At 36.6% G+C, this 15,907-nt stretch overlaps 1 protein-coding gene across 1 annotated transcript in view; it reads right to left on the bottom strand.

Annotated features, from left to right (window-relative positions):
- Positions 1-13,618, bottom strand: part of CALB1 (calbindin 1) — a 33,066-nt gene extending 19,448 nt beyond the window's left edge. The window contains exons 1-3 of the mRNA XM_075582943.1: positions 13,459-13,618; positions 12,982-13,058; positions 8,834-8,908 (exon numbers count right to left, since the gene is read on the bottom strand). Coding sequence (XP_075439058.1) covers positions 8,834-8,908; positions 12,982-13,058; positions 13,459-13,537 — 231 coding nt within the window. The 5' untranslated portion in view covers positions 13,538-13,618. The remainder of the gene's footprint in view (positions 1-8,833; positions 8,909-12,981; positions 13,059-13,458) is intronic.
- Between the last annotated feature and the right edge of the window lie 2,289 nt (positions 13,619-15,907).

Here is a 15,907-nt window from a genome sequence, read left to right as displayed (position 1 = left end):
TATATATATATATATATATCCACACACACAATGGCCACACTCACTGAGAGGTTGGGCCCTAAGGGCCAATCTGTGCATGGTAGAAAAAATACATATACTGAGATAACATATCATCCAAAAATTGAAATGATTGCCAGCAGTAGAATAAACAAAAATATTGAATAAGTATTACTTTTTTAGGACATGTATCAGACCCAGACTTGATGTTTCAGTTACCAGGGAAGGGGGGAGGGGGGGGCATTCATCAGGGGTATCACAACAACACCGTGCCACCTTTAAATACAAAAAAAGCCTTGACATCAAAAAGGCAGGGGGAGGAGTGAGGACTGTTGCTAGGCAATTGGGACGCTTGCCAATAAATAGTAAGTGAAGTTCAAAAGCATGAGCATATTCAATCCATTGGGTTGGAGGGGGGAGAGCAGGCAAGCTGGGATACATATACATACAACCCACACAGTAAAGTCAGAGTAATAAGTCAATAAAGCTCAAAATGTTACAAACAACTAAAGTCTAAAAAACTGTATCAATGCTGCCTAAGTATGGAAGCAGGAACACGGATCATAAGAGCAGTCACCGGAGGGGGAGGGAAACACAATACCTGACTCTGCAGCACTTCCCTCATCGCACAAGTGAGATCAGAGTAAAGTGTTCATTCTTGCAGAAACGCAGCAGGAAGAAGACACAAACGGAGTGTCCGAATTGGGGCTCAAATAAATAAATAGTTAGAGTGGGCAGACACAAAATTAACATGGCATTGTATGTGCTTGGATAGGCTGACTAATAAATATGCACTGGACTATAAGCATAGCTGGAGATATCTACACAGATTGCAGATTATAGTCACAATGCCCAATTGCATGTGAAGGGATCAGGAAGAGACTTCAGAAGTATCAATAAAAAGTCTGTTGCTCACTAGTACTTAGAAGAACAGTGTACTGAAGCACAATCCTGCCATTTATTGATCTACTGAATCATTCTCCATCTGTAGACGCATAATCAGCTAGTGATACCATCACCGATAGCCAAATGTCAGAGGTCACTGGGGCCTGTAGTATAGCTTTGCTGAAACACCATCATTAGACAAAGGAAATGAAAAGGTCAAGATGACGACCAAAAGTAAGATGGGAGGATGGAATCAGAACATCTGCTGGGTAAACGTGGAAAAGAGAGGCTTGCAAATCCAGTACCTGAAAGATTATTGGGGAGGCCTTCATCCAGCAGTGGATCAACAAAGATTAGTCACCTTGATAAAGACTCCAGAGGGTACACGAAAAGCTGGACCAATACAATACATTTTTTTCTGCTACTATTTGGCGTGAATATCCCTTTCATTTGTTCTATTTAGTAGCTGTAGGATACTTTGATAGTAGTATCCTCCCTAGTTTTTGTCTAGTGGTCACATTATTGTCAATGCTCTTTACTCTCTACTCAGTTAGTGTGGGATCTAATTTCAGTGACATAGTCTGAGTGGATTGTATCTTATTCGTATGTTTTTAATTGGTACATTAACTACATTCATCGACTTTTACATTTTGGGGTGCATGGTCTCAACGTCTTTATTTCACAGATCTGTTACCTCACAAACTTAGTGAATCCCACATTTTTATGGACAGATATTAACGTATTTTATAGCAAAATTGAAGTACTATGAGGTCAGCTTAATTTCACCATGTAGACTATCATCAAACACCTAAGGCTATTTTTAAGTTTCAAGCAGGTCACACGCTTTGGATTCACAATCTGATTTTTTAAATCCTGCATTTTTTTAAGGCTAGCAGCTTTATAATGACAATTCCACATTATTAAATATTGATAGAGCCATGCACATGGATTTTCACATTTGAATCCTATGAATTTGAGATATAATATAATGTGAAAACCTACAGAACAAAATGAAACAGGATTATGGGGTCATAGCTTTAGTTTTATTTTTTTACATTTTCAATTAAATGAGGAGGACCCCTACATGTATTTATAATGTTTTTTTTTCTGGTAATTAATCTTTATATGGAAAATGAGGTTAGAGAATAATTTTGTACAGGCTATATAATTTATTCTAGTAAATAGGCAGACCACATACATACATTGTTTGATAGAACTTATACAGTTTTACATTGAGTCTAGCAATATCTCATTATAAATGTACTACAGTATGCATCTGAATCATTATAGACGTATATGAAACAAAAGTAACTACAATTAGACTAACAGTCTAACAAACAGTTGCTATAAAAGTTGACTTCATTCTCAATAATAATGTAAAGGATGTACTGTATAAATCTAATAAAAACAAATCAGAACAAGATCCAAGATGGATAGACATACACTCAGTGCCAAACAGTTTTTTGGGTTAAATATCTAAGAGAATTTAAAGTATACTAGACTACCTTTCTTAAAAAGTACAAGCAGGAACATAGTTTGTACCTGAATCAAACTTTAGGGAAATACATTTGTGAAGTTTTGCGCTACGCAAGTGAATATAAAAATATTTTCTTTCCTACTCACATTATCACTTACTTCTTTTCAGACTCTCACCAAAATCCCTGAATTCCTCTCTTGTTAAATGTCTGAGTCCAAATCGATAAAGCATTAAAAATGGTGGCTTAACATGAAATGACCGAATCACTCCTAGCGCTTGTCAGTGATGTAATATATAGTAGATGTTGAATTTTTTGTTCTAGAGAACAGATCAGCTTAGAATGTACAGTATGGTTGTATGATTCTCCATTATAATAATAACAACCATAGTTTAGTGTTATTATACTGATAGTTTATTATATGTGATTTCCCTAAATCTACATGAGGTGAACTCTGTGCTGCTGATTCAAGACAATGGCGGCTTCTCCCGCTTGCACCTTGTGAATGTCTCGCAGCAACGCGCCAGGGAGTGCAATGTTTTCTTCTACATCTGTATGTACACCACAGACAACATACAAACTCTGCCTCTAATGCCCCCACCAGCATAATTTGTTTCTTTATGAAAAACAAGTTGATGCCCGGCGACTCGATGCGAGTCTATTTTATGCCAAAATCAGTCATGGTAAAGCTTTTTACATAGCCCCTATATGGAATATTCCTCTAAATCTTTATTCTGCTTATTGGTATTTTGCAGTCTTAGTTTCTACAAAAACCTATCTCATGTAATAATAAACAGATATAGGTAGCATTTAAAAACAAAACAAAAAAAAAAAAAACATCAGTTCTCTGCCAATGATTTGTAGGTTGTTTTTTTTTTTTCCTTTTATCCATTTTCTGTGGTAATGTCATTTAAAATACAAAGTTCACCTAGACAACACTATCACATTTATCAAATAAGCTTTGATTTTCAGATGTAGTGCATGATGAATTCAATCTAATAAAACCAAAATGAAAATAACATTTAAGTAATTTGACTCTATACATTATGAGCATAATGATAATTGACCAGGGACAGGCTGGGTATAGATTACTCCTGTATTTCGGAGAAAAATCTCTGTTTGGAAAATTATTTCCCTTGATTCAGCTAATGGTTCCTAAATAGCACGTAATATGTTTTGTGGCTGCAGTGCCCATGCTTTTTCTGCATAAAATATATATTTTATATGGAAGAGGAAAATACAGATTTAAGTGCTTTGTAACGGAAGGTCATTTAAAGATCAGAATGCAATTGCAGTGTTTAACCGCATATGTATCCCATTCTCTAGTCATAATTATTAGCGTTGTTATTGTACTGTAATCTTTAATGAACAACTTTAATAGATCTCTCAGTCACAAATAACTGCATATTATAATATCAGTAGTTAAAATGTAAATGTTGTATTTATTTTATTTTAGAGAAAGCACTAAGCTGATAGAATGTTGAAACAATAGTATATAAATCATAGAATTCTAATTTGATAAGTGAAAGATTCGTTTTGTATGCAAACGTGAAGGCAACACACAAGAATCTACAGGAAACATTTTAGAATAGTATTATTCAAGTCTCCTACATTCATTTAATTTAAAGCTTCAATAAGTAAGGGCCATTAAGTAAAATGCACTTGTTTCTTTAATCTTTTTTAATTTGTGAACACTAAACCCAACTTGGATTATTTAAGAATATGTTTTTACCCTTTAAGGCAAGAAGGTGTTTCGTGACCTTTAAATAATCATTCAGCCACACTGACTCAATGGCCTTTTAGTTTCGCAATACAAAAGTCTTATTAAAATGTTGTGTTTGAGAGCATTTTCCAGAGAGCGGAAATATATTGTATTTCCTTTAGTATTCACAAGCAGTCTCTGTCTACCCACCTCTAATAAGAAACATCCACAGCAGGTTTCAACCTTTTTTCTATTGGTTAAACCTGTTAGTAAAATGACCTACAATATATAATGAATCTCCTCTTGTGTAAGGTGGAAAGACTGCGGCCAGGAGGTAACATCTCCCACTGCCTCAGCAAGAAAGCACTGTTTTTAGCAGATCAAATAGGCACCCTACAGTACCTCTACCACACAAATGTAAATATCAATTAAAGCATCAACAATTTGCATCAACAAGTTGGCAAAAAAAGTGGAAAAAGCATATGCTGTGCAAAATCTCCAAGTTTCTCAGCAAAACCAATTATGTAACTATATTTAAATATGAAAAATGTTTTTTTGTGTCAATAGCAGCAGAGTCAATTTTCATAATGCTTAAGTCTTTAGAGCTGCAGTTCCATTTACTCAGATGAAAATATACTGATATTTGTTCCATTTTCTTTTATTTTTACCATCTTAGTCTCATACTGCTCTGTTAAACTGTCGAGTCATTCTCTAAAGCTGCGGATATTGTAGTCACGTGGACGCGATGGAGCACATGGCGTCATGCGCGCCTGTCAGCAGAGCAATTTGTGGCCTGTGAGCCACAATGACGGGAAGGCGTGGCGGATGTGTGGTGGGGACGTGGTGGAGGTGTCGCCGTGATGACATGTGAATGGTTCGTCCTCATTGACTGAACCGTGCTTGTGACCCGGCCAGCGCATGACCAAATCAAAATTATTTGTCTCCAAAATCGCGAGCGCTCTAAGACCTGTTTCATAGAGGTACGTCCTTTTGTTCACGCCACGAATGCCGTTGCGGTCACGGACACGGAGAGTATTGACGTGGCTTCAGGTGCTCAAATACTACTGCAAAATGGCCATCTATTTGCAGTTTCAAGAAATACTTTTTCCTATTGAAAATGTCAATTGCTGTTACAGTATGCAGCTCTCAACCAGACTAAAGTAAATTGTATGTGCTGTCGTCTTTGTTATTATGTTTAATGAGTATGGCTCCTGGCTGTGACTGAACTAAAAATAAATAACCCTTCAGATGTGGATGACCGGTGGCACCCTCGCTTTCAGGATCGTGACCAAATGAGCGCTTGGGGTAGCGATCATGTGGTCACAACCGGTGCCAAGTGATGCAAATGGAACTGAAGCACCCTTCACTTCCGTTCTGATCACTTTCCCCCCCTAGACAACAAGCAAAACTACATAATGGTCCCTGAATGTTAAAAGGGCCCCGCGAGTGCACATTATAAGGACATCCTGAGGGCTCAATATATTCTACATTAATAAACATAGATACAGTAAATGACGGTACATTTTACATACTGTAGCTAGATATGTAAGGATGAATCTTTTGGATTCTTTAGATGGTACCAGATCCATATTTATTAAATTACATTTTAAGCAAATGGTCTGTTGTAAAATACAGTAAAACAGATAGGTCAAAGAATTATCAGACTACAAACATAAATACTGAGAAAGTATTACTATGTTGTTGAGTTCATTCTATATGAAAACATGACTTGAAGGGAGGTACAAGTAAACACAATTAACATTGTAAAGAATACAAATTACACAATATTCAACACAAACCTCAAGCTTTTTACACACAAAAAACAGGTTATGGATATAATTTAATTTGGCTACAGTACATCTACTTACAGAATGTTATGAACGTGAAAAAAAAAAAGATTTAAGGGCCTAAATTAGGATTCTGCTAAATACATTCAAACTTAAATTATTGATTTGAAATATCAATTGTTGATGCTTTTTTTCTTAGCACAAGCGGATTCAGTCATGCTTCTGAAACATGTAAATAGATCCGCCAGTGTTTATATTAAGCATTGTTTGTGCAATTGGGGCATACCGTATATTAAACAATGTTTGTGTAAATTATGAATGGATTCAGTAGGTACTTTTGTGAGTTGTACATGTATCCATCACTGTTTGTGTAAATTATGCATGGATCTAGCAATATTTGTGTACTTTGTGTATGAATTTGGCAACATCTGTGTGCAGTATGCATAGATATGGCAGTACTGTATGTGTATGAATTATTGTAGGATCCTGCAGTGCTGGTGCAAATCATACAAATTTAGACAATATAATGTATATGTGAGTTTGCATGAACACTGCATTGATTGTGTGAATTACAAATGGATCTGGCATGATGAAAATCGCTGACATACAGTATTAGGCAATTTGTATTTTCATCTGTGCTATGGAACAACACAAACTGGTGCTGCTTATGCTAGTTATACATGGATTCTCAGCATCTGTGTTACCTATGCTTAGATATAGCAGTATTTCTGTGAATAATGCATGGATCTGGAAATGTTTGTAGGATTTGTGCATACTTTCTGCTATTTTTGTGTTAATTGTCATGGATTCTGAATGACTGTGTGGTTTATCATCTGCATGATCTTCCAATGTTTGTGTGAGTTACCTATGAATTTAGCAGTATTTGAACAGATTATGCAGGGTTTCAACAGTGCTTAGGTAAATCAGAAATAGATTAGACCATTGGTGGCAACTATACTTCAAGAGTTTCATGTGCAGCAATTGTGCCCCCAAAAGAGCCACACACTACCCTAAACATTTACTGAGTCAATAGTACATATAGGGGGAGAGCATGAGATGTGGTGGTGGTGGGGGGGGGGGGGAGGGAGAGAGTGATGTGGGCAGAAGTTGATGAAATAGGGGGGAGTGGATAACATGTTGTGATTGGGTGACATGGAGGGGATAGAGTGTAACATGGGATGGAGGTTAAAGATGGTGACATTGGGGACAGTGTCACAAGGGAGAGAGTAACATGAGGGATAGTGGGGACCATGGTGAAGGGAGTGGATAATATGGGAAGAGAATGGGTAACATGTGGGATGAAGTGGGTGACAAGGGGGCTCCATCTCTCTCTCTAATTCCCAGTACACAGGGAGCAGGGACATTCTAACTGCAAGTAGAAGCACAACAGGATTACTACATAATAGATTTGGTGAGATCCAGACCATCCAGAGGATCTGCTTTTTAACCCCACAGTTTCTAAATAACTCTATGGCTTAGAGAAGCGTATACTGCACATCAATATCATTAATAAAGCATTTAATACAATTTTGGATAGCTTTGTAGTTTTGTTACCTGCGACATTTGATTGTCCCCATTGTTCAAAGCCTGTTTACACTAATACAGCTAACAAACTGTTTCATGATATCACATTACTACACTATACAGATGTACCCAGACTTACTGTCCCCCGGCACTGTGGAAGAACAAACAAGATTCTGCAGCGCTGGGACAGTGTCTGCTGCAATGCAGCTGTGGGAGGTCCATGCCTTTGTGTGACCCCCGCATGTTTAATCCTTTGGTGCCGTGACCGCACATGGCAGCAGCACTGAAGACACCTAGGCCTGCTACATCTGTATTTAAATTAGAGAATCATTTCTACCCAACAATTGTTGTTTTGTTATTTAAAATGCATGCTTGCAGAAGACTCAGTAGTAAAAAACAGGACTCCAAGCCGACATTTAAATACCATTCCGCAACCTTCATTACCAGCTTTAATTAAAGATACTGGGTAATTTAGAAGTTATTAAACCTACAGTACATGCCCATTATGTTGTTGCCACACATTCATACATCATTAACACTGGGGCATCACAAGAGAATGTGGGAAGGATAGAGATTTGCATTAGAAAGTGCTTTAGTGCATTCTTTATGTATCCGAAATTATATCTGCCTATTACCTACATGCCATGGTTTACAACCATATATATGAGCACAATTATACAGTACTTTAGTATTTTAGTTTTTTTTTTTAATTGAAAAAAACCTTTGCAAAATTTGGCTTAAAAAAACAGAATTGCATTAAAGGTGACTGAAGTTAAATATTACAAGATACACTGTAATGAAATTTTGATTAAGGCCCATGTTTCTTAAGCATTCTTCTGGCATAACCCAAAAGTGTAATAAAGTGTGTGCTACTACACAAATAGAAACAAGCTATAATATTAGATATTAAGAAACATATTTAGAAAACCAATTAGGCATGCTGGGTAATGCCTACAGGTGATGTGGGCACATCGTGTCAGAGGAAGGAATTTTCATGCACCTTCCCTTTCTCTTCTGCAAGAAGAAGACGTCATAGAAAGGTAACAGTGCTGGGCTCTGAGGCCCTGGTTGGTCGCCACTGAAGGATAGAAATGGTGGAAGAAGGAACCTGACTCTCACAACAGTGCCTGAGGATCTGGTGATATATCTGAAAGCTTGAACGTTTCTTCATCTAGTAAGGGCACTATTATACCTATGTTTATTCTGCTGATAACTTAATGGGTTGTAATGTATCTACAGCGCTAGAAGGTGACTTATTGCTCAAGACTATTGGCCCTAAATGTCTTTTGAGAAATTCTCTAAGGACTCTTACCATAGTGCACACTTCACACATATTTTCCATTTCTGTTTACCTTACCTACCAGTCATGCCTTGGTTTTATAACTTATAACCACAGTACGGTAGAACATATCGATGGAGTTCAAACTATACTGCCACATGATATATGGATAAACAAATCTTACCTCAATTATTCCAATTTTTCCTTCACTATTCTGTCCATATTGATCCACGAAGGCTTTCATTTTCTCTGACAAATCCTGTAAAATGTTAAATTATTAATTGTCAGGAAAGTGACATGTTTGTATTATTCATGTGGGTTCTTGAATAATCATGAAAAAATATTTTAGAGCAAAAATGTGCCTTTACTGATAAGATTTGTTAAATATTTGTATATTGTATGGAAACAATACAAATGTGTAATTGTTCTTGCCATTGCAGAGATAAGGGCAGTGGGATCATATCACAGTACTAATGCTGAATAACATGCAGAAACCAAGTTGGCCTCTTCAGCCCTTGTGACAGTATGGACATCTGAGTCTTCTTACCTAACATTTTATATTTTCATAAATGTTATAATGTTGTTAAAGATTCCTTTATACATGAATTTAATACATTCATAAAATGATTGGTCACCGGCTTTGCCTTTAGCCATCAACCTACTTAATTGGCTGTTACCAGGGATTATTATTTAAACATTGTGTTTCAAATGACTGTAGCATGTTTGCAACTGTACAGTAGTTGTGCTTAAATGTATTAGCAAATATTGTGATTAATTATGGTACACAATGGTTCAAATAGGTAAAGATTTTGTTGACAGCAATGTTGTCCCCCACCCCCTATTATTAAACAGTAGCTTAGTCTGTCTGAATTATTTGATTGACAATGCATTATAGGTCAACTCAGGGGAATAGCAAATTCAACGTGGTAATGAGCAATATGACAAATATTTGTTGTTTCTTTTTACATTTCTTTTCTCATTTTAATGAAGGGAAAAGCAATTTTTGTCTAGCCACACATCTAATAAGCAATGCATGCTACTGTATACTGTATGCAACAGTGAACCATTTTGTCTAATACCAAAGTGACTAACACCTAAATGGATCAGCAGATTTGTCTGAAAGGTATATGACCTAATAATACATAATTACTTGTGGATGGATGTCTGCTCCTTTAAAAAAAAGTACTTGTGTTTAGTTCCATTAAAGATACTGTGATTTTTTATACATTTTCCCAACCTTGTGTTTCCTGTAACAAGGTAAAATAAAATACATTTAGATCACAGTGAAAATAAACATGACTATGTTGAATCGTGAAATCTATTTTATAAGGGGGGAATGGGAAGAGAGGGTGGATAAGCCCTGCTCAGCTGGTGACTATCGAGGGAGAGACTAGGAGTGGTGCTATCTGGGATAGAGAAGATATATATAAACAGGAAAATCAGAAATCCCTTCTGATGCACTCACTATAGCTCAAAAATAATAAAATTGTATTAAATAGTCAGAAAACAGAAAAAATACATGCTAATTAAAACCTAATGACAGCGCATGTTAACAACAGCTAGTGAGTGGAATTTCTCACTGGGTACTGAAGAAAAAGTCTGTTTGCCAATGTGTAACACTTAGGTATCTACTGAAAGTATCAGGATATCATGTTGTGATAATGGTGACAGAGGTAAGTAGTGTATGTTCAATCATGCAGCTCAAGTATATGTCATTGGATCAGACCCCTGGTATACCTATAGGGTCTAGTTGTGAAGCAATAGATTAGATATAATGAACCCCGTATTGCTGCATAAAAAAGCCAAATCTGGGTCCTGCTCCCTCTCAGGTATACTTCTTATATTTAGGAGGTGCAGAGTATTCACTGGATGAAAAACACACAGCTACAGTAAATTTTGCTGTGGCTGCAGCAGTGATTATGCTGTTATATAATATAACAGACAAGACCTTAACATCAGGTCATTGTCATTACCCTGATAGGGTTATGTCTGAGAGTTAAAGGCTATTGCTTCTAGCCCAGCGTTTTATGGCAGTTTAGTATACCTCACACAGGAACGCTGAGTATCCAGTGTCAACAGACGCGGGTTGAGGACCCAAGCTTGAGCTGAACAGGTTTCTAGTGCTAGCTAGTGGGATCCTTATTCGGCCCACATCTTTTTATCTAGCAGCTGACAGAGTACACCGTGCTGAAAGTAAAAAACCAGCCAGGCTACTGCTAGCCCGGTTGCGCTGATGACGTCACCTGACACGTGTTTTGTTCCGACTAGGAACTTCTTCATGAAATCACCATGAAATAAGAGTTCACAATAAAAAGCAAATCCATGGTAAATGCATAAAGTTGTTTCTAAAATTTAAAAATTGAATATATTGTGTTAAATACAGTTCAAAATGTAAGGTGAATGTACAAATGATAATCAAACAATTCAAAGCATAGAAGTGGAATAATATTGTATAGTAAATGTATTTGGGCGTTTTATAACCACACAAATTCTTTAGTGGTGCAAAGTCAAACTTTAGATACCAACAAAGGTCACAGTGTAGGAAAGCAGAGTGTAGCATCTTTCTTCTGTAATTGTAATTGTGTAAAATGTAACTACTTGCCAATATGTAAACTGGTGCTTAAGGCACTCCATGGTTTCATTGGCATTCTACAACTGCTTATTTATGATGACTTTATTATGTACATGTTAAAATATTTAATACAGTATGTATCCTTTGTTAAACTTTATTTAAGTATTAATTATTAATGTAAGTTCGTTTTTACATAGGTCAAGGACAATAACAATGTTTTCTATTCACTCAAGAATAGGTGGGCCAAATAATGTCAATTTCTTAATAGGCATCAATCAGCATTGTCAATATATGATAAAACTCTGGAGATATTTACTATATTTCCTAACTATTTATGTCAAAACTGACCTTTTCAGTATTATCAGGCTAAATTGTAGCATTAAATAACATTGAAATATGCATATTTTTGTATCCACTAAAAATATGTCTTACTACTCCATGACTAGGTATTGAGAAATATGTTGAAGTCACATAAATAGCACAATAACAGAAGATAAAAGCATCTTTATGTATTACAAATAACCTCTAAAGGATTGTCAACGGATCTTTTCCATGGCTGTGGTAAGCAATAAGCAATTTAATCTTACACTGATCCTAATTTATGAGTTGAGGGAAGAAATGTATCAGTAGTTTTTTTAAGTAGGAATAATTCAGTAGGGTCCTACAGTATTTTGTCACCAAGAAAATATTTGCTGCTCTAGTGAGCTTTACTTTGCCTCTTCACTGAGAATTCTACATAATAATGTTACCTTTTATGTTACCTTCATAAAATGTGTAGCTTTGATGGCTGCTAGCAAACGTTGACTGACCACCTAACATTCAGTTGATTCAATCTGTGCAGCATGGAGGCTAGTCACACACTTACAGTACATTTCAGCTCCAAACCTGTCTGTACAGTCATTAATATTTTGTATGTGATATGAAGGGCATACAGCACATGACTGAGATTTATGATATCCATTTGCTAACTGACCCGTGCATTTCACATGGGTAAAGAGGTTATCATTGAAATGCACTCCCACTGCATGGGACCCAGATAGGAGAGGTTAAGCTTTCTGTTGATTGAACCTATCCATCAAAACTATACTACTAAGAACTGATAAATATCAATGGGGCATTTTCCTTTCACGCCAAAATCTAATCCTTAGCAATTAGCTCTCTAACCCCTTTGTTCTTAGCATCGCGTTGCAATACTGTATGTTGCAGGCGTCTTTTGTATCTTCTCAATGATGTTGTATAGCATCAATATGTTCACTGTCACATCAGTTATTGCATTGCTATGCTTCATAACATTATAAACCCCACCTGATCCAAACAATATTCTACTGATCTGTTCTTCAACCTCAGGTCTGACAAATACCTATTTCTCCGAACTCTTGATGGATAATGTCAACTGATATGTAACAGATACTTTAAGTAGATGCGGTAGTTTATTAATAAATAATGAAGAAGTGAATGGCTCTCTGCTGGCTGGCAATTTACTTTACAGTATTGTATTAATAAGTGTCCCTCCAGCTGTGATTGGTATTATTTAATATTTAACTGAATCAAAGTTTGCAGAATAAATCGTTGTGGGTGTAAGATATTGTCTGGTGTCTCGCTTAATGAAATCCTCCTGGCTGAGAGCAGCAAGGGGTTTGTCAGTCGGACAATGAGACTAAGCACCAGCCCAAGTATCCAACAGTGACAGTATGAAGGTCCCGTTTCATAGAAAGCATACAGTAGCTGTATTTTATGTGTGAGTAGACTATATCACATACCAGTCCTGCCTTCTTTCGTGCCTGCTGAAGCTCCTGAATAAAGTTCTGGAGTTCTTTTCCTTCAATGAACCCATTTCCTGTAACAAAAACGAGCATTTAGACTTAATGACGAGATCCCCTTCTTTCTAATAACAGAGTAAGAGAGTAACGAGCCGTTTCAGCACCTAAAGGCTCAGCAGCAGAAGACATAGACAAAGGAGGATATAATAATGCTGGTGATGTCAGGTACGTTGTTATTCTGGACTTTTGTTGTTCTCATGATAAAAAAAAAAGAGAAGAATAAAATAAAATAAGAAAGATATTGGTGACTGTAAGTGTATAGTGTTCATTTAGCAAACACTGCCGATCCACAATTGCGGAGTTAAAAAATAAAATAAACGAGTAACTTTAATCTACAAAACAGTCTGAATAGCAGCACTTTAGGAGAGCAGAGGAAAACATGTCTATGCACAATATAACGGAATGGAGTATATTCACCATCGGTATCATAGTGACGCCAGATTTCAAGAAACTGTGAAGCAGAAATCTCGACTCCTTGCAGGTGAGTCTCTGCCATATTGTGCGAGGTAAATGTTGTCGCTGTTGCTGTCCTTGGTGCTGATGTACTGTAGCCTCGGCTGATGCACTTTAAGTTATCAGCTCCTGCAGCCTATATATGGGAGTCATTTCAGTATACACACGCCCACTGCACCTTCAGACCGCCCAAGCCGCGCCTCTGCTCGCTGTGATTGCCTGTCTCAACCCTATCAGTTCTGCTTCACCTTGAATTTCTTTATCTTTACCTCCCATATATTGCTCAGGCAGTACAGTACATGTCCTAAATATATACAATATACTGTTATACAATTTCCAGTGCACTATATAATTAAGGAAAAATAGTAGGCAGTAGTAAAATAAAACTTGGCACGTGCATGTACAATACTATGGAGTTTGAAAGTACAGTAATAATTTTTTTTCACAAGTTTTGAATGAATTACATTCTACTTTAGTTTACAATGTAAATTTTCACAAAACTCTTCCTAGATCAGTGATTACAAAACCTGTCATGGAGGACACGCAGTCAAGCTATATTTTTGGAATACAAAGTTAACATGTCTTTTAAACATGGTGCAGTAGTATATACTTTCATAAGTTTGTTGTAAATGTTTTATCCCTCTAATATATGTTTTGAAATAATTGATGTACTTAAATCTTATCCACTGCATTCTATACTGTACACACATGTGTATAAATATATGTGTACTGTAAATATATTTACACATTTAGAGATGTTTATACAATATTTGACATAACATTATTGTATTACATGTACATAGGGAAACCCAGACATAGTTTAGAAAGGAATATATTATTATTTTGCGTATTTGGGTTTTGTAAATTAAGTTTACATGGAAAAGGAACACAAGTAACCCTAAAGGCTTGCATCCGAAAACAGGCTAGGGTTAATCAATGTAATTATATTTGGTGCAATTATGTCCAAGTGGTTGGTTCATGTGAGTTAGAAATTCTGAGTGTAGTATGTAGGGTTCTGTGGTTTTGATTCTCAAAATACTCTTTAAATTGACATTGAGATTATTATTGCAGCTATGTAAACTTTTGAAGGTATAATATACACGGCTTGAATTTGTTCTATATATATATATATATAATCAAAAAATAAATAGATGATACCGTTCTGTGGCTAACGAAATGCTTTTATTTGTGCGAGCTTTCGAGATACACTGATCTCTTCTTACGGCGATGTTACAATGAATGAAGCAAGGATAACTTAAAAACAGTGTCTCTTGGAATGTTATCTGTGCTTGTCCTTCCCCCGGTGTGGATGTGTTTTATGGCTAGAGGTGTCAAAGGGTAACTGAAAGCAAGTGAAGAAAGAGTGTGTATGTGTATCAGTGTGAAGCCACAGAACGGTATCATCTATTTATTTTTTGATTATTGAAGCTCGGCTAACACGGTACTGATACCTCTACATGTATATATATATATATATATATAAGTAACAAAAACCCTCCACAGTAAAGCAAAAAGCAACTGTAAATATTACTGTATGTTCATTTGCATGTCTTAGACAGGTCTGCAACCCTGTCTTTCCCCATTATCGCCCAGCATACAGCGCTTCCACTGCAGCAAGGGATTCTGGGAAATGACATGCAAATGAGCACTCAGTGCCACCTTTTGTCTCAAGCTTGTATTACACAAGCAAATCCTCAAGCCAATGCATGCTGTTTTAAACACAGCTTTTAGACAGAAGCTGGGATGAGATGCAAAGCCATTAAACCCACTCACAGACATGTTTCAACCTTGATGGGTATCATCAGTTTGAGGTTGGTTGTAATGGCTAAGCTGGTTTGAGACTAGACTAGGTAATCACCACAATTATTAAGGTTATGGTGGGTAAAAAAGTGACAAAAACCCTCCACAGTAAAGCATAAAGCAACTGTAAATATTACTGTATGTTCATTTGCATGTCTTAGACAGGTCTGCAACCCTGTCTTTTCCCATTATCGCCCAGCATACAGCGCTTCCACGGCAGCAAGGGATTCTAGAGTAGGTAATCACCACAATTATTAAGGTTATGGTGGGTAAAAAAAGTGACAAAAACCCTCCACAGTAAAGCATATTTATAATATATATATATATATATATATATATATATATATATATATATATATGCAAATATAACTGTATGCTCATCTGCATGTCTTAGGCAGGTCTGCAACCCCACCTTTCCCCATTATCACCCAGCATACAGCACTTCCACTGCAGCAAGGGATTCTGGGAAATGACATGCAAATGAGCACACAGGGTCACTTTTTGCCTCAATAACCATTTTTAACATGGTTCCCTATAGGCTTAAGCTTTCTGCATGGTCACAGCTTTGAGCACAGCCAGGGTTAAGGTGCATACCCAGAAAACCACCCACAGA

Source organism: Ascaphus truei, chromosome 2 (genome assembly GCF_040206685.1).
Source record: "Ascaphus truei isolate aAscTru1 chromosome 2, aAscTru1.hap1, whole genome shotgun sequence".
Lineage (NCBI taxonomy): Eukaryota > Metazoa > Chordata > Amphibia > Anura > Ascaphidae > Ascaphus > Ascaphus truei.
Note: the sequence above shows the minus strand (reverse complement) of the source record. Positions and strands in the feature narration are given on the sequence as shown.